Consider the following 27,884-nt stretch of genomic DNA (forward strand, 5'->3'; position numbering starts at 1 on the left):
ATAAAATGAAGATAAACATAAAACAGAAGAGGATTTACATCCCATTTTTATTTTTACAATGCCTGCCCCAATGAAAGATTGAACTATAACAGATAATATATGTTCAAAACATTTACAGTATTTACAGATAACTTTTTTTTTTTTCCTCAATAAGTAATTACAGCAACTTTTAACAAAAGTGCAAGTGAAAAGAATCACTGGTGCAAAAGTTACCCTGTCCCGTTGATCACATTGTAGTGCTTGAACAAGCTGAAGTGACAACTGGGATAAATGCATTTCATAGTGAGCAAACGTCATTGTCACTTGACAGTGACAGGCCCTGCCAAGCTGTATTTACAAAGCCTAAGCCAGCAGAATGCCATTATTCTTTCTAGAAAGAGCGATTAGTGAGTTCAGAAGTGATCCCTTCTTCATTTTAACTTTGAACAGCAGAATTGCAGTGTCATAACTTCTACTGTGCAAACAGATGACAACAGATTTCAAATGCTCTGTTGCATTAAGTGCTAAAAGAAGCTTAACTTCCTTATTATACATGCTATAAAACTACACCAGAAAGTTCAAGTTTCAGAAGCAACAATTACCTTTCCATGTGTATTCTGTATATATATTTTTTAATTTTTAAACACAGGATGAAGATACGCTGGCTCCAGGAAAGCTGTGTTTTTCCATAAGCAAACCCAAAAGCCCTGTACACAACCAAAGCCTCATTGACATGTTCATTTTTGAGGTATGCTACTGGGGTCATTTTCCCTGATGCACACACCCCTATTTCCCTTTCCTTCTCTCTCAAACTCCTTTCTCTAAGCCATATATTCTCCGGCCATGCCATCTTCCAACCTCTAGCTATGCCACATAGTCCTGCAGCCTTCAAACTGTAGGGAGTATCACAAAGAATTTAATTCTTCCAGCTACCTGACATCAACAGGGATTACTTTAGGGCCAGATTTCCATCTCAGAGCCACACACTGCAATGCTTCTCCAGTCTCACAGCGCACAAGGTGTCGTGGCCCAAGTGCAAAACAAAGCAAAAAGAGCTGCACTGTATCCAAAAGAACCAGTCTCAATGTTATGGATATAACCCATCATCCACCCTAGAGTCTTTGCCATGGTTTTGTTCTCAGGTAGCACCCTTCTAAAACTTTTATATGCATGTGTGTGTATATACATACATACACCTACTAATGCTATATATATACACATACATCTATACACGTACATATACACACACACGTGCGTCAGTATGTTCACTGCAGGAGAAACTTATTCACTATTGGTTGGAAAAACTATACTGAATTTAGTTAGAATTGGCATTTGTGCTTTCTATCTGTAAATGAACCATTTTTATCATCTCAAAAAGTTTTTCTTTTAATTTAATTTTTAATTTAATTTGCATTAAGAAGTTCAAAAGCAGCCAGGACTGAGAAATGCAGAGCATCAGCTTTTCTCCTGTGTCCCATTAATCCTACACTGCAATTGCTTCCTTCAGAAATTCATCTGAATCCCTATGTTGTTGCCCAGGCTTGCTTGAAGATCCTCTTAGTAAAACAGTACCACGCAACAGCAGAGCCACGCATCGTCTTGCATCACGCACATTCATGAGATAAAAGTTTCTGCCTTCACTCAGTAAGACACGAATAAAACATGACCTCAAGGTGCTTTTAAAAGGGAGAAAAAAATTCCCTTCTACACAGTAGTAAATAGGCACAAGGAATAAGGCTTGAAATAATGTCTTCAGACACTGATCATCCTGGGGAAACCAAGTTCTTAAACTCCGAATTCTTTCCAATCTGGTTACAGGGTTGGAGAATCCCACCTTCAGGTAATTACTGCTCCCAGACGTATGTGCTTCTTTACAGTGCATAACATTAATTTTAAAAAACTGCCGCTCCACAGCCCAATCAGCTCAGTATGCTCCAGTACAGATATCTCCCTCTTGAAAGGATGAAGTAGTTTCATAAGAAAGCTGATTAGTTAAAAACACAGCAAAGTTTCACCTTCACAGTGACTCAGTAAATATAGGAGGTTTGACAGCAGTTCACCAGCACTGCTTTGACCAAGCAAACGTGGATTTTCTGGCCAACTCTGTCTTGAACGCCCAGCTGGTTAAACGAGCAACTGCCTGCCTCTTCTGTATTTTTACTACAGTAACCACTTTACACCAAAAAAGTATTGCTATGACATACAGTAATGGAGAACTCATTAAAAGCCACCAGTGAATTGAGAAATTTCACTAAAGTTCGCTGGACGTATAACTCATGGGGAGTTCAGTCTTACTGTTCTAATCCAGGACATCTTAAAAAGGACTTTTTAAAACACAAACGTTGTCAGGCTGAGTGCTGAAGAAGGCCTGCTACCATTCACTGCGGGGAATAAAATACATAGCACAGTACTGTTACTCTGTAAGCATTTTAATTATTTTAGGAATAACTCTTCTCCTGTATCCTACTGGAAAGTCACAGCATTCGCATTCCTTTAAGGAAAGAAACATTCACCTCGTCCAGATCATGATGTAGCCTTCCTTCAGCCATTACCTTTGTGCACACTTACAGTGCTTTTCCACAGACAACGTCTGCATGTCTTTTTCTCACCATTCCTCTGTTTTGGCAAACTATCCTCGCAGGGATGGCTGCAGGATCCCTTTTTCGACAAGATGAGATTTCAGGGTTCTGTACACATTGAGTTGCTGCTCGGGCTGAAGGACCAACAGCTGCTTCAGTACTTTGCTGGGATTTGGGCCCCTGTCAATGAAATAAGTTTTTTTGATGAACAGCGGTTCTAAAGAAGCTCAGATAGCTTTCCATTCTCACCCTGCTCTGCTGCAGAAACAGTGCCTCCCTTTTGTCTGGCAGCACCAAAGTATGGATTTCACCCAGTCTAACCTTTGCCACAGGGTGCATGGGCAAGCATCACTGGGCTGGCACTCTCATTTGCTGAATGTAAACAGGAATTAAAAATGGTGCCTGTATTTACTGTCAAATGGGAATATTAAGAAAGGTTATAACAAAAAAGATTCACAGATTTGTTCATAATTACCATAATCACAGTCTTCATCAAAAGATCTTTTTCATTTTAATACCTGTTGCTGGATAAGCTGTGTAAATACCAACTAAATGGAAAGTTGTCAGAGTAAAAAAATAATAATAATAATAATTTCTTAAATTAAACTGTGCATCCCTAAATAACAGGAATCCAGTCAGTCACTTACTGTGTACTTCTACAATTAACTCAATATGAAGCAAAAAATCTGTAACTTCTTCATTTTCTCATTATTATTTACTCAAATGCATTTACAAAACGAAGGACGTGTATCAGTTTGGCCATCTCATGTTCCTTACCTCGATTTCCCCCACCCCAGAACTAAAATGACTGCCTGCAATAGCATTTCCATTCCTATGATTTCACCTTTGTGAAAGTTGGTGTGGGATGACAAGCAGCATTTTTAAGAAGTCCTCTACTCTCTTTAATGGTAGCGTTTTACTCTCCAACAGAAAGCCTCAAGTCCTGCCACCGAGAATACTTAAGCTCTTGGGAAGAACCACAGTCACAACATGCAGGCTCTTTGTGAAGCCTTCTATGAGGCTGCAGCAAAAAGCCTCATATTTGAAGTTACGTGGGTTACTGCTGATACCCTGGGCATAGCTTTAATGTTGCACAAATCTTATGTGATCTTTGCGCTCTTCATGACTCTGTATTTGAAGTCATTGCATACAACAAACATAGAAACAACCTTCACTGCGCTAATTATGCAGAGCACAGCTCAGACCAAAACACTGTGGTACATGTGGCACAGCTCCTACTCGTATTGGAGTACCTTGAATTTCAAAAAACCCATACCTTATGAAACTGGTGATGTAGACATGAACAAAAGTAGCCATCAAGTACTGACAATCAAAGCGATCCATTATACCACCGTGCCCAGGGATTGTGTCTGCAAAATCCTTTAGGATGTGAAGGACAGAAGGAAAAAGCATCACTGTAAGCGATTCAGATGAAACACACCAACCAAGGCTCACCTGACAGCAACATTTCATGCTATTAAGCCATGGTTTCAATGCACTGAGACAAAACTTAGCAAGCGCCTTTTTGCTACAGAACTTTCTAGCCAAAACAATGAGGCAAGAGGTAAGAAAAAGAGAAAAAGAAAGAGATGTAGCAACTTCCCCAGAGTCACATACTAGAAGGCAGGTCAAGTGCACATCCACCACCACCAAGTACATCTCTGTATATGTATGTACTTCACTGCTTTTTGTAGAAAGCTTCTTGAACCAATGGCTGCAGTTTCTTGCCCTGAAGGATCTCATTCTCCTCTTCAACACTTTCCTTGCCTTATCATCTACTGCTAGCTGACACTGATGCACTTACACCAAGGGAAGAGAGAGAACTGAAATCCCTTTCTGCTGACTCCCTGTGACTTAACAAGTCATATGCTCATTCACCTACCAGTTTTATCACTGGCTTCTCAGAAGAGTAACTAAAAGCCATAGCATGTACATGCAACATTAGTACATTCAGCAGCATCACAAAGCCCTGTCATCAAACAATCCTTTAAAAAAAAAAAAAAAAGGAATGGAAAAGAAAAAAAAGACTCAGTAGCAAGTAGCCAGCCATCAGATAAGTGGTTGGACCAGTGTGAGGAAAGGGAATAAGCACAAGCACATGGGTGGGAGTTCAGACCAGAGAGGTTTACTTGCATGCTTTGGTGCAAAGCATGTGCCACAACCAGCAGGCTGAAGGAACAGGTTAAGAATTACAGGAGTCCTGCCAAGACATAAGGGAGGTCAGAAGAAAATGTGTGGCTACTCTCCTCCCATAGTCCAGTGTCACTGAATTCCAGCCACACTTGTGATAAAGAGGCCAACACATCGCATCCTGTGTCAGCACACGCTCTTGCTACAATGCAGTGCTGCATTGCCATAGGCAGTCAGTCACTTGTGCCTTGCTGAACAGAAGTGTCAGCATCTGCATGCAGCACAGGCTGGGTCTGTAAAGTACAGCTTTAATGCTGTAAAGATTGGGGCAAACCACCATGAGCAGTGGTCAGGTATCTACAGATTGATAGGTATCTACTGAGTGGTGTGGAATATAATTATCTTGCATCTTGCTCACCTTAGAAGCATAGCTGGGAATAGTATCAACCAAATGCAAAAAAATAATAGTAATAATTTAGGAATAACACACATATGTATCCAATAAAACAAAGAGCTGGTACTGCTACTGAAGCACAGCTCATACATCGTCTGAGAAAGATTAGGTAATGAAAAAAAGCTTCAAAGCAACCAATCTCATACAGAGAGACAATCAGAACAAAGACAGCATATGGGAATGATGACACACCTTGATTTTGAAAGCTCGTTTAAATCCACTGGCAAAGAATCCTCCAAATGGCCCAATTAGTGAGGCAAATGTTGACAGTGCAATGCTGTGCATCTGGAATGGGTACATATTCACCGTTTCCTACAAGAAAAATAATTAACAGGATATTTCAGTACCTTTGATTCTAGGCATGTTTCAGCTTAAATTTTTTTAAAATTGGGCACATTCCCACAAAGCTTCAGTTTTCCCAATAGAGAATAATACTTTTCAGCCAAACACTTAATCAGAAGAAATAAAGTTTCCTTTGACCTGCTTTTCCAGCTCTGTATCCTTAGAGAATGGAGCTTTCCACAGAGCCAATAGGATTTCTGCAGATTAGGTGACTCAGTGTCCCCAGAAAATGGCTGCTGTCACGCAGCTCACTGTCACAGTTGCTGCTCTGAAGTGCTCCCATGAGACAGACAGGAATGTCTACACAAGTCTGCCATGCCGTCCCCTATACATACACAGTGCAGCACTGGGATATGAAAGGTTTACTCCATTAATATTTGATTTTACATTTGACCATATAACATCCCCCTCATCTTGTTCAAAGACTTAACATTTCTTCTGGCCCATTACATTTCCTAGGGATAAGAGAGACTTGATTGTCAGGAAGGAGAACACCTATTGCCAAATAATACATTAATGATGATAAGTTTTATTTTGCATCTTTCAGCTCATCCAAGTCAATGGCACAAGCTCCAGCCTAGCAATGCTGCTGCATGCAGAGCACACCTTCCCTGGCAATTCTCAACACACTCCACCTGCAGTTGAAACTCTGGTACCTTACATTTCTGATCCGCATCATGGCCAACACCAGCTGTTCCCTAAACCGATGGTCATTTTCTACAAACACTGCTCTAAGTAATTATCTCCTCAATGGACACAGATTTTTTCAATACTACTCCTGAGGTGTGTGTGCAGCCACCACCTCTTTTTGGGGTGGACACATCTCAACTGGACCATGACAGAGCTGGCTGTTCCCATCACCCTGTCCTTTAACAAAAGTCATAACGCAGCAGGACAACACAAGACTTAGCCCAGCTTACACACTAATTAACTACATAAAAATATTTTTTTAATTTGCTGTCAACTTCACAGCCTCTGAAGCAATGGTGTGTTCATTCAGGAAAATACTGGATCTGCTTCTAGATGCAGTCTTCTTTTTGTTTTGTTTTGAACTACCAGCTGCAGCTATTATTTATAATCCTCAGTTTTTGCAAACATCAGCAACAATTTCCACTTACGCCTTCTTGTTACAATTGTGAGCTTATCTCGTTAAATGCTATGCTCACGTAAAAGCACTTAAAACACACCATCTTTCTTAGCACTGTCTGCTTGTTCTCAATGTTAAGGCAATGAATAGAGCAGAAGGTGATGCAGAACCCACTTGTGTCATACATTTGTCACAGGCACCTCCTTTGTGTCTCACATGGAAGATTAGGGCATATGTGCGTGTCCATGTGGGGTGTGCGTGTATACGTGCCTAAGTGCACACATGTGTATGTGTGAGTGCATATACACATAACTCTGTGTGTATATGTGCCTGTGTATATATGCATGCACAGTTGTCTATACATGTATATTTGCATGTGTATATGCACAGGGATCACAGAATCACAGAATTGTAGGGGTTGGAAGGGACCTCCAGAGATCATCGAGTCCAACCCCAATATACGCATATATATGCACAGGGGCACATACATGTGTATGCATGGATGTGCAGGTCTCTGTATATGAATGCATATGTTTACATGCATGTTAACATCTGCGTGCACATATGTGTGCCTGTCTGTATGTGTATGCATCTGTGTGCATCTACCTACCTACATAAGTGTGCCTGAGTGCACTCGTGTGTAAATGTATACATACAGGCACATATGTGCATGCGAATATATGTGCATAAGCATGCATGTCTGCACTTGAGTAGGCATGCATATCAATGTTTGTACCACATGTGCACATATACATGCACATACACATGTCTGTGGGCATGTACACACAGTCTGCATACAGATAAGTGTCTGTATGTTTGTGTATGTATGCAGAAGTGAACATACGTACACATTAGAGTGTACACAAATGTGTGCATGCACACATGCACAGTGTATGTATGCATATATATACATCCCTGTGTAAGAACTGGCTGTGCAATGTATATCTGCACATCTACATGTGTGCACACTTGTGTATATGTAGCTGTGCAAGCGTACATGTGTCTGTGTGTAAGCATGGGTATATATACACACATCTGTATGTGCATGGGACATATGGGTGCATGCATACATACATGTGGAGTGGGATGTATACGTGTCTGCATATACATGTGTCTAAAAGTGTGTCTGCATGCACATATGCATACATATGTATGCTCGTGTATGTGTGGGGGTGTATATGCATGCAGGTACATGAATGTGCATGGGTGTACATACCCACACGCACTTATACATGTGGATGCATATATCCATGCACGGTAAGTATACATGTGAGTTCTGTGTGCAGCTCTGGGTATGTGTACATACACAAGAGTGTAGATGCATGGGGGTTAGGTCTCTCTCTGCATATATTTTGCACATGTGTGCATGTTTACAAATGTATATAAATAAGGGCACACACGTGCATGGGTGTACGTATACATACAAGCACGGTGTGGATCTGCATATGTAGGTGATGGGGGTGGGTAGAGATGTTTGGGGGATGTGGATGTACTCATGTGCACAATCGTATGCATGTGGATATGCATCTGGCTGTGTGTGGGTGGATGACTCTGTGTATCTGTATACACGTGTGCATGCACACCTCTGTCCATGCAGGGTTGGCTATGGGGCGTGTGTGCATGTAGTTATTCAGGTATTTACACAGAATTCATATACATATATATATATGAAATGTATACAGACTCTAGTTTTACTTAGTCTCTTCCTGTGATGAAGGCAGCAAAACTGATATGGCAGGAGGAGCAACGACCTACTTCCTGCCAGCTAAAGACACAGCACTCCTCCTGACAGGAGGCACAGGCTGCATATGAGGACATGCTGCAATCCATTGGGTGAAATTGTAACTTAGTCCGTTTTTCTCCGTGTACAATAGAAGGAATGACCTTAATTACACAAAATCTACTTCACAGAGACAGTGCAAGTTCTAGTCTAGATGCAGCTGCACACTAACTCAAAAATGGACTGCTTTTCTACTAACAAAAGTATTCACCCTTACTGCTAACTCTGGCTGTAACAAGCCTCGGCCTATTTTCCACAGACTGTAACAGCTTAAGACTGTAACAGCTTTTCAGCAGAGTGGTTGAATATGACATGCAGCACAGTGAGCAGTACCATCCACTTCCTGCACAAATACAGGCAACAAGGACACAGACATTTCCTTCAGCAACACTTCTGCTTGAGTGACCACCTCCTCATGTGAGTAAGAGAAGCTGAGAGTAACAATTCAGTTTCTAACCCTGAAGACCTACCTGTGCTGGAACATCCTTCTAAAAGGTTTAGGAAAACTTTAAAGCTCGGCTTTGTAATTTCTATCTTAATTAAAGCCTTATTTTTTCCTTACCCATCCCAACACAGCCTGAAGCAATAGTGGCACAGAGTATTTCTTCAGCTGGAAAAGCTCTGAAGGTTCACACTCTGTCACAAATCTGTTGGTTTCACTGTTATATTCCACTGGGCAGACAAAGTATTGATGTTGAGCCAAGAAATAGGAAAACTGGAAAGCAGAACAAGAACTCTTGAAATATGCATTAGTTGTTACAGTCAAAAACCTACTCTAATAAATGACTTTGTTATCGCAAGCTCAGGATATGAAAATTTTTGGTAATAAAGAGACCACAACGGAGCCCTCGTTTTAGGGTGGAGAATGCCTCTCCAAGGCAGGCAGATGTGGAATTTCAATACCCTTCATGATAATTCCCCAGTTTGTTTTTATTTTTCTGTCTCTCAGAAGTATCTGAAGTGTATTTCTGCATCATAATATCCCCATACAGCTACAACTCATTATTTCTTTTCAGTTTACTTTTCTATTAAAACTTGAACTACTACTTCTACAAGGTCTGGTACCTTCAAATTCTGATCTTGGTGACAAATTACATGTAAAATCAGTTATGTTGCTCTTTTATCCTAGACATACCATCAGAATAAAGTACCCATCTAAACCCAGAGGCATTTCAGTCAGGAAAAATAACAACATGAAGCATACAATACAAAGCTACTCCTTCACAAAGCAAAAGCAATGCTTTCAATAAACTCAAATTTTAAAATAGAGATGTAACTATTAGATAAAAGAACTCCGGATATAGTCTGTAACAGTAATGGCAAAACAGTCAGTTAAGTAATTCAGGTGAAGTACAAACCTTGTGCTTAACTCTTAAAACCAGTTATGATTAAGCAGAATTCTGTATCTAAAAAGATAATCAACCACAAATCCCCAACTCTTAGACTTTCTGCAGATTGAGATGACCTAATTTGTCAGTAATTTTATTTCCCCTGAAAACAGAACATTAAAGGCGGAATCTATAAAAGGAAAGTCCTGTGGTTACTTACAACAAATCCAAATAGAACTGTGGAGAAGCCGCCTCCAATGAACCCTTCCCAGGTCTTTTTGGGAGACAGCTAGGTGCAAGACAGAGTTAGCTGCAACAATTGCATCACTAAACCTTCTTTCATCCCCACCTCCATTTTTGTACCTCACTTGCAAACATCAACACCTGCTTGTGAGCACATGTACACATGGAATACTGCATGTCACCAGCTAAGTTAGTCACTAAACACTGTGAAGGAAGCATGCAGTTTAACCTGCATGGGAAATTGAAAGAAAAAAAAAAAAGGATGAAATAGGCTAACAATGAAATAGGCTGCAACTGTATTATACTATGGTGTTAATACTACATTCACCATAATTTCAGATGCCACTTACAAATCTCTAGAAATCAGATAAACGATGTGGCTTTTAGCAAATAGGTAACCTGCAGAACAGGTGAAAGTGTTTATTCTATAAATATTATTTTTTAGCAAGTATCAAAAATGTTGTAAACTGTGAAAACTCAAAGAATACTTACATACATACCTTAATTAATGGAGTTCTGCCAAAAAAGAATCCAAAAATGTAAGCAGCAATATCATTGCAGATAACACTCGAAATTGGCACCAGAAACCTAGAGAAAGATGCACCAAAAGATTCACATAGGGAAAGGGGAAAACTGCCTGAGCTTCAGTACAAATTATTTATAATTCACACAGCAGCATTTTTGTTGGGAAATGTTCTGAAATACTTAGAAACTGTTATGCTTCACCTTGCTCCTCCCTAAGTAACACAGTTAGCCATACTGATGTTAATGTTCAGCTAATCAACACTGTTAGAGATCCATGCTAATTCAAGTTAAAATTTAATTTTAGCACACGAGCTTAAAATGATAACAGGCTGGGTTTTTCTATCAGACCTGCTGACTGATACCACCGTTAAGAAGAAATCAACAGAAAGAAACACGTTAATATTATTGTTAACATCAAAGCAAGCAAAGTCCTTATAAGTTCAATGATACTTAAATTTTAAAAAAGAAAGCCAGCTTTTTTTTCCTTCCACTCATCAGTTTGCAGCAGCCTGTGTTAGCTTTTTAAAGTGTTCTCTGCATGCAGATAGCATCTGAATTTGCTACTCAATCCTGTTAACTTGCATTTCCCCCCATTTCAAGGCAGAGATGTATTAATAAACTAGAAGTTGGATGTTATAATTATGTGCCAAATCGGTAGGTAGCTAACAAGGACACTTGGTTCAGCTTTTCACATGAACTAAATCACTATGAAAAGAATTCAGTTAAACAAACTCTGTCAAAGGCTTTGTTTCTTCTTTCTAGCTGTGAATGCGTCCTCTCTGCAATAATCTCCCATTGTCCTTCCATCAGGAAAGGAAAAGGAGAACATGCAGTATTAAGTTATTGGAAGAACACACTGCTTTCCATGCACTGCTGCTTTCTTTCTCAACTTGTAATTTACCACCTGCAGAGGTGTGGGGTGGGAAAGCATTACTTCTTTTGGCGGGAGAAGTTTTAAAGTCATCAAGTTTAACTGCATCATCAGAATTGAATATGTAGCTGGAAACAAGACTTGGGATGACTGGACAACATTCAAGATTTAAACTCATAGAGAATTTCAAACAAACTGATTTGAACTTTAGCATACAAACTAAAGGCAGGAAGGGAGAAGCGTTTTTCTTCTAATAGACACCTTGCTCTTGGAGACTGCCATCAGTCAGTAAGAAAAGGGAGTCTTTGCTGTTGTATCTCCTGAACCTCCATACAGACAAGACGTGTGGTTTCAGACTACTGATCCATGCTACATCACTTGCCAGAACTATTTTGTTTTGCCTGCTAAAAATAGGTGAGAACATTTTTAGTTACCTTGTAAAAATTCCCACAATGTTGTTTCTAATCTCTGAGGATTTTATGGCCTTGAAACCTTTTGGAAAGGTCTCGAGTGGGACTCCTAAAGCCAGATTTGGTCTTCCAAATTAAGTGGTCCAACCTCAGTAGCATTGAGGTACCTAAAGCTCCTGAACAGCTGTGTTCCTGCACTCAGCAAAATGCCATATTCACAACATTTGCAATTAATCCCGAACCTGGCAGACAAATGAAGTGGTTACTTGAAACCACCATCCTTGTGGCTGCCATCTGGCTGGAGAGGTCTCTGCCCACTGTCCTGTACCTTCACCTCATTGCTCCCACTTGCTCCAACTCCCCATCCAACTAAGCACAGGTGCTCTTATCTTGTGCTACTTCCACTGTTCCGCAGTTATTCCCTAGCCACACGCACTACACAGCAGAGTCAGCCTTTCAATGCAATAGTTACAAATTAGTTTATTGCTGTCCCCTTACCAGATCATGCCTTCAAAGAGATTTTGGATGACTAGATGAGATTGAGTTACAGTGATCAGCAAAGTGACATGAGTCCATGCGAACTGTTAACAATGCAACAACACAACAGTTAGTGAGAACACGGATCAGTACATCTCCATCAATACTGGCATGTCAGCTAGAAGAGCCCTTAGGGGCTCTCACGTACACCAGCTCTAGCGATAATGCAGAGGTGCATGCATACAGTATATCACAAGTTAGCTGGCTTTCTGAAGAAAGGACTGAAACTTTAAAAGCTTTCCTCATCCTCTTCCATCACCCAGAATTTTTAATGTGCAGCTGAACATCCAATTTAGTGAGACATACGTGTACTTTCAGCACGAAAGCAGCGAAGAAAGGTAAGCAATGTGATATTCTGTGTATATACATGTAACAGACAAGTTAGAACTGTAACAATAAAATGGCAATGAAGAACTCATGAAAGAGTCATGTCACACAGATGTGGACATCATGACTTAACAGCAACCCTCTCAGGAAACATGAGATTTCTCAGGATGAGAGAAAAGGAAGTGTTAATTTTTATGGGCATGAACATTTAAACCGTCAAGTTCACCAATACTCTACCCATCAGGTGGCTTCCAAACAGTCTACAAGTAATGCTTCTACATCTCACTTTCCAAAAACTCTTAGATCAAGACCTGGTCATTTTTCCATGGAACTCTGGATTTAAGCACTCCATGTCTGGACTATTTGACATGTACAATGTGGTACTTCCTTAAGTTTTCTTTATCACATGTATTTTCCTATAGCAGTCCACAACTACTTACAGTTAAGAAAACTGAAGAAAGTTGAAAGGGAGTGCAAGAACTGACCTAAACTTTCTGAACATATTATTTGCTGGTTAGTAAAGGAACTCTGAAGCAAAACTTCAGTGATTCATACAAAGGTGCTGTAATATCAACTCAAACCAGATGGCTGTTCTTGTCTATCCAAACAGTGTTTTCCCATCCAGAGGATAGGCTGCTCCTTCTGTTCTTCTGAAATTCTTACATAGTCACACCTTAGTGCTTTCTGAAAATCACAATGTCAAATGACCAAGCACATTCCTCTGCCCCTCCTTTTTCCAGAAGGGAAAGCAATGTATTTACCTTGTGCCAAATCAAAGACGTGTGCTTTGCTAATCACCAAAGACCACCTCTCCCAGAAAAGCTGCATTTTCCCTCCATCAAGCAACCTATCCCACAAACACGGTAAATCTTTTATTTATTGACTTTAAATATCATGCAATTCCTAGTCCAAAATGAGCAATCTGCAAGGCTAAAGTGCCATCTAAGGCACCTGCAGAAACAGGAGTTAACAGCAGAAACAGGTCCTTAAGAAATCTTCAGGTTGCACAAGACATTCAAAAACTGTTCTCTTTGTTGGTTTGTTTTTTAATAAAAAGGCTGTGCTGCCTTACTGTTTTCTGGTCATTTCTATCTTTTTTAATAGATGCGATGTTACACCTTCAATTTAGATATAAAAAAGGCACATTACAAAAATTACACGAGAAAACTGTATGTTAATGCTCTTGACTATCCACCACACACTGTACTAGAAGACCAAAGATGAGAGATAGAAACACATGTTTATACAACAGAAGAAGTGCTGCTAAGTGCTGGTTTTGTGCTGCTGGCACAAAACCAATTCCCCACACAGGTGTTCAGGTCAGGCTCCCTCCTAGCATTGCAGTGGGGCCTGTGGTCACCAGAGTCATGTCCAGCTTTGTGCTGAACGTGTCTGGTTTTTGGCCTGCACGAAAGGCACGTGCCTCTCACCAGGAGCCTCTCCTTTACCCATCTGTCACTAAGAGATGCGTCACCCTGGGTATGCGCAGGGCCTCATTAATCACAGCTTGGATTCATTGACAGACTGCACTTTCTGACAGAAGCAGCCCCATGGTGTAAACACCCAGACTGACGTTACTCTGTATCACGTAGCTGCCAGCTGAAGCACTCCAAAGCTATTTTATGAACATAATGACATGATTCTTTCTTGTGACATTCATAACATGACTGACCACAGCAAAGTGGGTAATACACACCATGTAAAACTGCAGACGATAGTGTTTCTTCACTAAACTCAGAACAAACATGCAGAAGCCTGTAAAATAAAGTAAGTGTAGTTTGTACCACTGTATATTCAATGACACTGAACCATGATATGCCAGTCATTCTCTTCCCTTGAAACTCTTCCCAGTTCCTCTGGTCAGAGTATTTGCTTCTGCTCAGTAACCACAGGCACAGAATTATTCTCATTAGAGCAGACTTAGCAATCCTTAGTAAGAAGCATCTGTTTTGTTCCTTCCAAGGTCCCATCATGGAAATCTAAGCATGGAGAAAAACTTTTATCTGGCTTAAAAAACAGTAACAGTAGACAAAGCACTTTATTAACAGCAGGTTTCTTCATCTATGTTATGAATACTTCAGCACGGCAGTCTCCTGCTCCTTAGAACAACCCGAGTCTTCAATTGATTACTTTCTAAGCTAATGATAATATTAATATAGTAAATAATAGTAATATTAATGTTGCGTTCCTGAAAGCAGAGCAGACTGTATTTAGTGGTTTACAAAGCCATATCCCACAAAGCTGGACTGGGAGGAAAATTTATCTATGAGGCAAGCAAAAGTGCATCTTGCAGATAAAACAAACTCTCAGGTCTTTGGAAGAATAGCTTGAAAATATAATACCAAGCTCCCGGCTGCTGACCTGGCAGAACACTTGCACAATAAAGCATTAACCCATTACAGAAATGGTGAATATAAGCTATTTCACAGACTGTCAAAACACCCTGCACATATTCAGGATCATCAATCATCAAAAAACCAGTCCAAGATGATTCCTAATGAGCACCATAAGCTCAGCTTTCCTAAGATAATCCGCTTTTTCTTAGGTTACTCCCTGAGTAAATGCAAAAAATTACACTCATTTTCATGATGAGAATAGAATTGGGAATTTCCTTAAACAGCACCAGAAAAATTAATGGAGAGAATAACAGCAGAAAGCTTTAAAAAAAAAAAAAAAAAAAAAAAAAAAAAAAAAAAAAAAAAAAAAAAGCAAGAACAAAAAAGAACAACAAAAACAAACAAACAAAAAAACCAAAACCCACCATGAAAACATACACAAATAGGCACAAGAGGAAATGCAGCTCAAAGATCTTCAATTTCTATCATTCCCCACACTTACCTGCCAAGTAGAGTGCAAAAGAGATGAACCTGTGGTAACGAATTAAGAACTGAAGCTGTTCTCTTCTCTGAACAAACGTACCAAAGTAATCAGCCACAGTCTCCCCATAAAAAAAGTAATTGACACACAGCAAGAAATACCTAAAACAAATAAAGGTAGCTATTATTTTAACACGGTAATACAGGGTTGTGTCATTCAGTTAACATCGCTCACAAACATACACAATAAGAAACTGTACCTCTGGTTTGAAGCCTTCTCCAACAAGCAAATTTTGTAATTTATTTCTTATAATGAAATCCGATTAGAAAAATAAATGCCACAGAAATCGTTTCACGTACTGTACTGAATAATTCACACCTACCAAAGCCCTTTTCAGATATTCTCACAGTATAGAGTAAGTATCAGATACCTTCTATACTCAGTAATACAACTGGGTACATTCTTGTACTCAATTCTAACATGAAAAGCTCATGATATCTGCCACAGAAAATAATAAGATACTTGCAGAACAAAACCTCTGAGTTCAAACCTCTGTCGATGTGTTTGAGGATCTGATCAGAACTTTACTTTTGCCATCTGGACTGAAGATTCTTGTGTGAAAGAGTTACAGCTGCATCTTCTCCTGCGTCTTTCACTTCTAGCTTCCTTCACCTAACAATAATCTTATGGAGTTAAAGTCCATTCACAAATCAGTGACACAGCTCCAACCACAACTTCTTCCAAAATAAACTGGAAGTACATCCAAACACAAAGTCTGAATGAAGTGAGATGTCACCTTCATACGTCTCCTTCTGAAGGATTTTTCAAAAGAAAAAAAAGCTTCATGCAGCCAAACCAGCTAACATGCAAATAAAAAATAAATAAATAAAAAAATAGAAAAAAAATCAAATTCAAAACCAGTAAAAGATGCACGTTTCTCAAGCAGCATGTTCTTCAGCTTTTTACTGGAGTCAGAAAAGCCAAAAACACATCATTCAAGATGGGCTGGATATCTGGATGTTTATGGAGATCAGTACTTCTCCTCCAAGCCAATCCTAAAGTCCACTTTGCAAGGCTCTGCACCTCAAACTATGCCTCACAGCTCACGTTCCAATCACTAGCAGTACCCTCCCACCCAGCTGATAGGTCTCAATATGCAGTCTCAGCAGCAAGACTTTGGGTGGTACTGAAATGCTGATTTTGAACTTAGCATACATAGGTAGACTGTAGTTAACTGCCAAAGTAGACCAAGTGGTACGCTGTACACCCTCTAAGAAGCAGGACATTGACACAGATATCCTGGATTTGTCAGAAACATTAATCCTGTCCTGTGGCTTTCAAAATATCCCCTACCACTTCTATCTACCCAGTCCTGTGACTAAACTCAAAACAGGAAAGGATTTAGAACTTGTACATCATGATTTCAGTTACTTGCTTGTGAAAAGAATCCTTTAAAAGTACACAGAATTACTTGCAAAAGTCAAAGCTTTTCAGATAATATAGCTCAGGTGATTATTTGGCTATGCACATTTTCAGGCAGCTTCCAAATGCTTAATTCTGACTTCAAGCAAATATGCATGCACAGAAATGTGTACATTCATACATATTTATAACAGGAAAAAAAGTAGTAAAAAGCCAACTTATTTGTTCAAGTTCACAAAAGGAAGGCAATTACAGAGTCATGTAGTAGAGACAGATGCCAGGTTTTACATCTGCACATGACTTACAAAGCTATCCTTCCATCATGCCAGGATACAAACAATGTTAAGACTTAAATTTCACATCTCTACTTATTGACCATCTTGCTTGCTACTTACCAGCTGAGGGATCTGAACCACGGTAAATCATACGAGTGATACACTCTGTAACCTATAGTAATGATTTCGTGGAAACATTTCACTTGGATGCCCAAGACCTAAAATTAAGAAAAAGAAGGAACAATGTACACTGACCGCTGCTTGTTTCTTTAAGGCTGTGTGGAGCACTGCAGCCTGCATTAAGGGGGGAAAAAATTACTCTGAATTTAAATTCCATGCAGAAAGGAGACAGCTTCCAAACAAGAACAAGGAGAAAGTCAAGCTCTGCTTAACTGTCCCTGCCCCCTTAACTCACAGCCATTAGGTTTGTAAAAAAGACACACTGAGCTTGTCAAAAAAAGGCACTCTGGGCTAGCTGCAAGAATCCCCTCAAGAAATAAGAGAGAATTCCTGACTGTTCCTCATTAAAATACTTGGATGGCAGCAAGTCAAAAGCATTTCCATAAAGAGAAAGCTCTTTTGGTTAAGTTTTATTTAAATTCAAGAGATACGTTCAAGGTAGAAAAAACAAAAAAAAGTCGTGCAATGCAACATAGCAAGCCTTCCATTTGCAAGTACTTCATTACAGGTAAGTCTACACTGATAATTATCGGTGCTGATTAGAAGCACAGGTCACCCAGTGCAGGTATAAGTATCACACCCTGCACAGCCTTGCTGCTGTTTCATTATCTCACCATGGCTGTGCTTGCCTACGCACGTCTGGAGGCGCACTCTGCTGGCCACGGGCCCTGAGGGACTCAGCCAGGTTTGCTTAACTTTTAGTCACCGAGCAGACCATCTTGCCCTGATACCCAGTGCTTTCAAACAGTGCTAAGAAGTAATCTTGTGCAGACACTGGAGGAGGAACCTACCCACACTGACTGTGCATGCCATCACCATAGGCTTTGCAGGATTTCTCTGAGCACCTGCACTCATGAATGCACTTCACCTTGTTCAAAACAGTTTGAACAGTATTACATCACTTCAGCGAGTTAATTCTGACACCTGCCTTGCTCATGCCCTCAATTCTGCTTTGCCTTCATCATAAACTCTAACGTCACAATTGCCCATAGTATTTAAAGGTTGGTGTAAAGGACATTTGGGGCTGAAGGTGTGGAAGTTTCTGCCTCAACAGCAAACAAACACAATATACATTCCCCCAGTTTTTGGGAGCAGTTTGAGGACTTGTCCTCCAAACTTATCTGGATTACCCTTCCTACAGCTCTCCAGGCATCCTCCCGGCCCGTACTAAGATTTGGTTTTAGCATGACAACTCCTGAGAAAATTTAAGCTATGTGACTCCAGTGAAACTGAATCATACACAAGCAAAACTTTTTATTACTTCACTTTTTGAACAGTGTAACAAATATCAAATTTAGACACAGTTAACTGTATTAGGCAACTGTCTTTTTTGCTTTATAGTACAGAGGAAGAATTCTCTATTAATTCTATACTAACCTCAACTGCTTTTTAGTTCATATCCTGTTAGCTTTGCCATGACTGAAATTTTGCAGCACACCATGAATATAGCAAATAATAATGCAAAGCCAGCAGTTTCTTTTTGCTCCAGTTATTCTGAAAGTGTTATAGACTACTGACATAGCAAGAAATGTCTCTCTAACGAGCTACAACTTAACAGAGCTTTTTTTGTTGTTTCTTCATACACTCAGTAAAATCATCTGCCACTGAAATCACAAGCTTGTTGTGCCATTCTTCTAAAGACAGGAAATACAAACCAGACTCATTCAGATGTAGGGACTGTAATAAAGACCATAATACTGGTGAAACAGCATTCCAGCATCTCAAGAGGTGTTTTGGAGTAGACATGGAAAAAATAAAGGTTTTGACAATTTGACAATCCTGGGGGAGAAATCAAAGCAGCTAACCAGAAGTACTAAACTCCAGAATTTTAGGAAACATGTTTCTTTTTGTTGTTTGCCACAACTGAAAAAAATAATTGAACCCTCATTCACTAGGAATAGCAGAAATAAAAGCAATGGAAAGCAGCAGCATGCAGTGGATGCTAATCCACTACGTTTGTTTACTTTGTGACCTAAAAATGCATTTTGTCTCTGTGTCACAGACAGGCACCTAGCTCCACTCTGCCACGGCAGCTCTGGAGAGAAGCAGGGAATTAATGGAGCGTGACTGAGGAAAGTCCTCCAGCGCCAGGCACTGCCAGCTGACTTGAACTGCCTGCTTTTCTCAGCCTGAAAAATGAAGCTCCCTTTGTGTATTTCAAACAAAATCAAAGGAGGGTATGAGAAGGTAATGGGAATCAGACAAGGAAATAGATTGATTTCATTAGTTTCAAGGCAAAAATCCTTTTGACTTGTTTAATTTCATCCCAAATAAAGTTACCGAGGAGGTCTTCATCCAAAAGCACCCAATTGAGAACCTTTTCAGTAGTTCAAAGACACCTACATTTACAGAAGAGAAACTGCTTTCTGTAATGTCTGCGCTTTGCTTCCAGCTATTCCTTATGCTGGACAAAGAGATTAAGTAACTCTTGCACAATACAGAGTATTTAAAGAAACTCACCAGAAGCATCAGCATGAAAGATCCCATGTATATGATCAGAAAAAACACAGAAATCATAGCTAGCGTTAGAATCCCACGAATCCACCAATTTTTCCATCTGTAAAGAAAAACAGTATAAAAAGCAAGCAGTTACAAATGAAAACAAAGGCCACTCCTACACTGTGCAAACACTTGAGTTGATGAGAAGCAGCAGGAAGCCCAGATACATCTTGCTTAATAGAACATACAGCAAGAAACACAGAATCTAGTTTACTAGCTGCCAGCTCAACAGAACACATGGTAAAAGAAAGCAAAGGTAGCAATCTTCCCTCTTTCCTCATAGCCTCTCCTCCCTCTTATTTCAGACGTTATGGATCAGCCCCTCCTTGAAGGCGGCTGTGAAAATACATCAGGATCCTCTGGGAGCTCTTCACAGCAGGAGACATGGGGAAAGCAGCCGTACAAAGACTTACATGTAAACAGAAAGGCTGCCAGGAAAGCAGCATACAGGTCTCTAAAGACTGACAGACAAAAATAAATAAATAAATATCTGGGAATAAACTCACTGCATGCTCCACTCTGCCATGGAAATGTTTTTAATTATTAATAATGGGTACCGTACTTCCTTTTCAGTAAGTTCTTCTCCTCCTCTGGTTTGCTCCCTTCAAAAGTCTTGCCCATACATGTACAGTCAACCAAGAAATCACAACTTACTGCTAAGCACAAAAGAAAGCCTACTAGATCTTGAAGAAAAGGTCTTCACAGTGTCCTCCTTTAATACCAGTTTTACGTGTCACTGCTGCCCCAGTAGACACACTTGCTTCAAGAGACACTCAGTTTTGCTTCATGTTTTGCATTTAACGTAGAGTTGAACTACCTTCATTTGATATTCATCTGCCAGCTAATGGCAGCTAAAGCCACTAAGTGGAACTGCCAAAATTGTCAGAACAAAGTTGGAGAGGAATTCATTACAATAAGGCTTTAACTTCCCCTTCAGTATGAGTTACGGAGAAGCGGCTTGTTCCTCATGGCCTACTTATCAAAAGTGAAAATGCTGCCCAAAAAACTTACAAAAGTTCATCCAGAGAATCAACACTTTCACTTAAACACAAATGGCCCCCTCATAAAGCTTGAATGTAGGAAATAAGCGTTTATAACCCTAGAAATTCTGACTCTAGAGATCAAACCCAAACACTACTCTCTCACATATTTTATTGCAACGCTTAGACAGAACAACTGCAAAAGTTTCAGTGAACTGTGGGCAACCTTCAGCTGCTGTGAAACAACATTACACTAAATGGGCTTCTGAAGCATAAATATCAATTGTGACAACAAATCAAAAATTATCCTTGAATTTTTGTATGTACCAAGTGAAAATTAAAACTACAATACAGTCTGCAATAATTTTAGTTGGCAGCTCTCCCATTAGAGAGCTCGTTTGTTTTACGATACCTGGCAGACAAGCCTGACAAAGCCCTTTTGAGGATTTCTGGAGTGCTGTCTGTTGGTGGTGGAACATCGGGGGTATCCGAATCATTTCTGAGATCCAAATCAACGAGTCCTTCATCCAAATCCACTTCCTATGACCAGAGGAAAAAAAATATATAGCTCAATCACCTCAACTTGACATACAGGAATATTAATTATGCCACAACACAGTATTCAGTCACAAACACATCTTGGAAAGTGACGTAGGAATTATCAGTTCCCTAAATCGAGAAAGCAATGATGTGCTAGTCAATGCTAGTCAAGTGTTGATGCTGTAGAAAGCAAGTGTGCATTAATACATGTTTATGAGAAGGGCAGTACTCTAGTGTTGTGACACGACCTGCTACACTCAGGGAACTTCATATTCTGGGCACTCTCTCTACCCACCTACATAAGCACAAGGATATTTGTTTCCAAAAGAAATAAAGGTGAATAAAACCGAGGTTTAAAAAAATCCCTTAGTCTCCAACAAACTTCCTCACCTTAATTTCAAGATAATCTAAGGCAGCAAAGGGTCTTCTGGTGGCGTCACACAAAGAAGAAAGAAAACGGAGCACCAGACCAACCTCTCCACAATGAGAGATTGCTTTCACAGTCTCACACACACCTATGAGGGGACTTGAACCCTCCAGCTTGAAAATAAATGACCCAAGAACAAACTGAAGGGACCCTTGAACCCTCCAGCTTGAAAATACATGACACCCAAGAACAAATTATGAAGGGATCAGTGACAGTATTATTCAGAATAACCTCTTGGTACAACCCCAGCAAAGCACCTGGATCTTCATTGTTCACTGACTACTCAGAAGATACGAGATAGACTGATCTTTCATCTTATCCAAAAGCAACATATGGAATCTAACGTGCAAACTGTCACCAACAGTGAGAGCAGATCACTGAGATTTCTTTTTCCTCAGCAGCAGTCAATACCCAAGGTGCTGATTTACTTCATTCTTCTGTTACAAACCCCTAACTCTGCGCAGGTGGAAGGCAGTGCTTGGCCCTGGTGCAGCTGCTCCCTCCTTCTGAATATTTTTGGTATTTTAGAAGACAGCAGAGTACATTTCCCTTTGCCTCCAAAAAAACCACTGTGGAGCTAAGGTCTACAGTCCCAGCCATCGCTTGGTTCCTCTATAGTCTGTAGCCTTTTCCCTGTAACCTCTTGCCCTACAGGAAGCTGTGCTTGAACATAATCAGAGCTTCAATAACCATAATCTCAGCCTCAGTAACCAACAACCTGTGTCAACAACACAAGTGGAAAAGGTAAGGCGTGCCAAACCTCACTGCCTGAAGCTGCTGATGGAGCCCGCATTCAGAAACACACACCAAACCGGGCTGAAATGGGGAAGCTTGGAGGCCTGGTTTGGAGCTGTTTGGGCTCCCAGCGCTGGCCTGCAGGAGGTGAGCAGGGAGGCTGGGCCCTCCCCTCTGATCCCATGGCTGAGCAATCATCAGGCAGACACTGACTATAATTAATAGGCATTAGAAGAGTAAATATTTGAAGCGTGATCTAAATCTCAGGAAGTTTGTTGAAGGCCTGAAAAGCAAGCAAACAAACAAATTAATGGGCATGCAAGCCTTGTTATTCAGACTTGGCTTTTTCCAGTTTTGTAGTGCTACAGGTTAGGAAATCAACTATAGGTATCATAACGCACACAAGAAAAAGGTAAAAAATAAAAAATAATCACAAGCCTTTCTCCAAACCACTGTTCCACCTCTTACAGTCTGCATCCAAGTACAAAAAGCTGTTTGCACAGTGCTAGAAGATAGCACTGCACTGCAGATGAAGGGCAGTAATCCTGGCCCTAAGACCACGACTTAGAGTATTTAATATTAATCCTTGTTTGTGCACAGCAGAGAAGTTCTCTCCTTTATGTACTGAGAACTAAAAATACCTCCAAGATTTTTGTTCCATTTCTGGGCTTTCAGCACAGCTCTAAGTGGTTCCATGCTCAACTGCTGTTTAAACAGCAAGAAATAAAACCATGCCTATTTTTACACCTCTGATATTTTAACACAATCTTTACTCATGCACCTAACTTGAAGCAATGTTTTCAATTTGATATTTCCAGCATCTGAAATCTGTGGCATTTTTCAGAGCATGTGAACACCATGGAGTCCTCCTGTGCTTATCCAATGCATCTTCAGCAGTTTGATGCTGCTGTTGCTATCAGAAGGTGGGCCGGTGCAGTCTTCAAGCTGCACACATTCTGCCATTTTTTAGCTTTAAATTGCTAGAACAACTTGTGGGGAATAAACCATGAACTATCTTCTATTTCCCTTTGAACCTTACCTCAGCAATGACCTTGAGCACTTACTTCATCTTCCATTTCATGCTATAATGGCCACAAAACATTTCCTGAGTAAAGTATTTAATTTGCCAAGTCCGAAGCCAAAGAGGAAGTTGCTCACTAACAGTCAGTTAATTGTCATCTCCAGCATGAAATGCTTTAAGAACCCAATCACTTGGGGACATACTTTTCTTGTTAATTTTTTTTCTTAGTTACATAATTGACTATAAACATTCCAGTTAATAGCTAGGAATAACAACAATCATCACTGCAGTAACCAGTGGTGTGATCACTACAAAAGCCCTCAAAAAAAAAAGATCAGATCAGGAGTCTTGCTATTTCAGTTTGACTTTGCAGATCAGTTCTGGAGCAAATATAAAACCCAGCAGCCCTTCCTTCTCCTGTTCTCCTGGTCTGGGACCTAACCAAGCTGAACACACAGCAACAGTGAGGATGTGCAAGGGGCAACGCATGAAAAGCTACAGCTTGAGGCTGTGGGCTCTGATTGACAAGTTTTTCAAACGTCAAGTGAAAACACCAGAAGTTGTAGTGTCCAAAATGACACCTTTTAACCTCAGCTCCAAGTTAAATGTTTGATATGAGGTATTGCCACATCTCCCCACAGTTCTCACACAGCAGGTGACAGAGCCTTTCACACGCACTCATCTCATTGGTTCAGGCCCCAAGTGCCTGTGACAGACAGACACTACAAGGAGGCTGTTGCCTTGCCTCTCCTCATCTGAAGGCTCATGTTCCTGCAAGAGAACCCATCTAACCAGCTCATTAAGGCTAAGTCCAACAGGGCTGAATGATGTAGGCCTGATAAGAATAGGAAGAAGGCAAACACAAACTGTTATTCAGCCGCTCCTAGGAGCTCAGTGCCCAACAGATGTTTCTTTCTGAAGGTGCAATGTTCATCAGTTTTCAGCATTTGTGAACTAATCCAAGAGAAGAGTGTATGTAGTTGTAGAGGTTTGGTTTGTTTTAACGTTGGCTTTCCTAAAAAGTGACGAGACTTCCATCCTCAAGCTAAACTGAGCAATATTACAAATACTGTTCTGTAGGAGGAACTCAAGGAAGGACACTGTGCCTACCTAGCAGGAGGTATTGTGGCACCTGCACAAAAATCAAGCTTCCATATGGAATTCTGCTTGCTTTCTGCTTTCCAGCAGCCACCAAAATACATTCATGTGTCACGCATAAAAATAAAAACAGACCTGTCAACCTCTCACCTTCTAAAAGGCCATACTCATCTTAATTGCCATCCCATATAAGACATTTCTGCGCTACAATTAACAGACGCCGAGTGAAACATGCACAGGAATTACTCATTACTAAGGCACTTGCAATGTTCTGTTAGTACTGGACTATTTCCATAACACAGTAAGAAACTCAGGTAGACACTGTAAATATGCTTTCCTCAGAGAACGGAGCATCACCTGTGTTAAGAGAAAAGGAAGACAGACATTTTCCAACAACTTATATGCATATATATGTACTTCTATTTTCACATATATATACACACATAGAAAGCAAATAATTGATTGCCATTTTACCAGTGTAATTGTTCAGTTTTCTTCTCCAGCATTGATCTTTCTACAGCCTCTCCCACAAGTGTTACACTGAAGCTAATAGTTCAGTGAGAACACCTTGTGGCGTATTTAAATTAATGTACTTCGATACCTTCCTCTGAAGCCAAGCCATCAAAGCATCAGAAGATCTTGAATAGTAAAACCTTTTTTTTCCAAGCTGTTGAAGCCCAACATAAGCAAAACCACAATCCCATGAAAACTGCACACACCAAACCACCAACTGAAACCTCCACATCCCAACTCACACACTTTCAAGATGTGAGTTTTGAAAATAGTTAGCCGTCTTGTTACCCATCAAACTAACCAGGTCTATTTTCTGGTTATTCCAACATTACTAAGCAAACTGAAAGAAGTGATTTGTGACAGAGTCTAACATTTCACTCTAACCGACACTGTCATTAGGATTTCATTTAACTCCAAGTGAGTTTAGAACATTTAAAGAATCACTGAATCATTTGAGTTGGACGGGGCCTTTAAAGGTCATCTAGTCCAAGTTCACTGCATCAAGCAAGGACACCTGCTGCTTCAGCAGTTGCTCTGAGCCCCATCCAGCCTGACCTCAAATGTCTCCGGGTTCAGGACACACACCATGACTCTGGACAAAATTTGGGGCCAGCCTTGCAGGTGAGAGCCTGAGCCCAAGTCATTTCTCCAGCAGCTGACTCCCAGAAGGGCTGTTTCACTGAACAGAAACACTTTTTGTGCTGTTACTGGAGAAACACCAGTCAGTGATTCCAGGTTTGTTTTACTTAGAAATAATTAACACTTAGCCTGGGCACACAGTCACTCGTTTGGTGGCTACACGGCAACACAACACCGCTTCCTGAACTCTGTGTGACACCACGAGAAGTAACCATCTCCCTACCTTCAGGACACACTGATGTCTTTCAAGCATTTGAAAGCAGCATCACAACCTTCATGGTAACAAATGCAACAGTTGGAATTTTGAGAGTAGCGTGAACAGCAATCTGCAAAACTGTAACTGACTTTTTCATACTGAGTATTTTAATGCTAAATCATTCCACTTGCTCTGGAGGGCAGTGGAGTATTCATGGAAACATAAGACATTTATGGGAAAAGCACACAAGGCACACAGCAACAGATGGGACAGGGAAGACCTAAAGATCACTCCTGCACATCACAGGACAATGTGAGGAAAGAAAAAACTTGTGAAATCGCAGAGGCCCATGGGGCAAAGGCACGCTGACAGGAATTTTGCAGTCATCAGCTTGATAAGGTTGCAGGCAGCTGGGGACACTAAGCTATGCAGTGCTCAGGAACAAGCTATACAAAGGGCATACGGCATTTGTTCTAAACCAAAGTTACCTTCTATTCGAAAACAAGGAAGTAGAAACAGATACTGATTGTTTCTGCGTATTACTAAGAAGAAGAGCAGAAAAGGGAAGAAAAAAAAAAAAAGAAAAAAAAGAAAACCAACAAACAACCAAAAAGCTTGACTTAAATTCACTAGGAAATGAGCATTTCTGGACTTAGCAAGCATTGTAAGTATCAGCAAACATACTGAAAATGCCAATGAAGGGTCTAACAGATAAAAGCCTTCAGATATACTCAAGAGTTCTTGCAGGTCTTGAGCAAACTCCGAGCATTCCTCTGCATTGACATGCACGGTGCTTTAAAGCATGTCCCTTTTACCCATCTGGAAACTGAATGAATTGGGTCAGCAGCAGTTGCATCAGAAGCCAGCAGTTTCCATACATCCACATTCTCATTTTAAGTGTGGAAGAGGGTGATGTTTCCCAGCTGCGCAGTGGGGAGCAGCAGAAACCCATTGCTTCACAGCCATCTGGAGCAGTCATGGAGGAGGGAACAAGTTTCCAAGTGTGCAGCCCCCAAGGCAGAACAGGCAATGTGCAAACATCTGAAGGAGAACGTGCTGTCTGCATGTTGCAAAGGCGAGGCAAGAGGCAGAGCACGCACGTTCCCATCTATGGGGACACAGAGTGTGGTGGCACCTGTGAATCCCAACGGCCTCATACTCCCCATCAGATCCCCTATGGCGTGCACAACCACTGCGCCCACCACTAAATGAGGACCCAACTGTGGCGGATACAAAACTCATCTCTAGGATCCTGGGCTTGCCTTCCCAGCAGCCTGACAAGCCCTTGTGGCAGGGGGAGCTGAGGTGGGACGGGGGGTTGGGGGCAGGTCGCCATGTCCAGAGCTGAGCAAAACCAAATGCTTCTGTAGGAAAGCAGTATTTTGAGCAGACCGCTATGAAAAGTCATAGCTAAAACAAGTTCTCACGTAGGGAGACACACGCAGCTGTGGCCTAAGCGCTGCCGTACAGAACGGGGCCCTGAACGCGGCACACTCCGGCTCACTGCAGAGCTCGGTGGCTCCGTGCCCTCCCAACCAAAGTGCAGGACGAGGGCTGCCGGCAGACTTTCGCTTTCTCACTCCGCACAGCCCCGCAGCTCCGGCAGCGCGCGGCTCCCGGCGGCCCTCCGCCCACAGCCCTCCTTTCCCCGCGGTAACCGGAGCAGCCACGCCGCCCCCCGCAGCCTCCCGGCGCCCGCCCGCGGCCTGCCCAGCCCCACGGCCCCACCGCTCCTCACTCTGTCGCTGCCATCCTCCTCCTCCACCTCCTTCTTCTCCTCCTCCTCATCAGCGGCCGCTCGTCGCCGCCGCCGGGCCGACATGGCGGCGGGAGCGCGCTGTGGCCGGGCGCGGCGCTGGCAGCCCCGTCAGGGGGCGCGGAGCCGGCCGCGTCCCCGCCGCCGCGGTGTCCAGGTGCGCCCGCCGCCGGGCCGGCCCTCCTCTCTGTCGC

The 27,884-nt window shown here is 41.3% G+C and overlaps 1 protein-coding gene across 1 annotated transcript; it reads right to left on the reverse strand.

Moving 5' to 3' along the window:
- Nucleotides 1–18: 18 nt before the first annotated feature.
- On the reverse strand, nucleotides 19–27,810 carry CDS1 (CDP-diacylglycerol synthase 1). The gene is made up of 13 exons (XM_052682165.1): nucleotides 27,673–27,810; nucleotides 21,178–21,305; nucleotides 19,747–19,843; nucleotides 17,227–17,324; nucleotides 15,431–15,570; nucleotides 14,289–14,347; nucleotides 12,227–12,309; nucleotides 10,423–10,510; nucleotides 9,900–9,968; nucleotides 8,914–9,066; nucleotides 5,335–5,454; nucleotides 3,835–3,938; nucleotides 19–2,738 (listed from the first exon to the last, which is right to left on the reverse strand). The coding sequence occupies exons 1-13, from the start codon at nucleotides 27,754–27,756 to the stop codon at nucleotides 2,609–2,611; spliced, it is 1,353 nt and encodes a 450-aa protein (XP_052538125.1). The 5' UTR covers nucleotides 27,757–27,810; the 3' UTR covers nucleotides 19–2,608.
- Nucleotides 27,811–27,884: the final 74 nt, after the last annotated feature.

The sequence above is a fragment of the Tympanuchus pallidicinctus genome, unplaced genomic scaffold, assembly GCF_026119805.1.
Source record: "Tympanuchus pallidicinctus isolate F22 unplaced genomic scaffold, pur_lepc_1.0 scaffold2, whole genome shotgun sequence".
Classification (NCBI taxonomy): domain Eukaryota; kingdom Metazoa; phylum Chordata; class Aves; order Galliformes; family Phasianidae; genus Tympanuchus; species Tympanuchus pallidicinctus.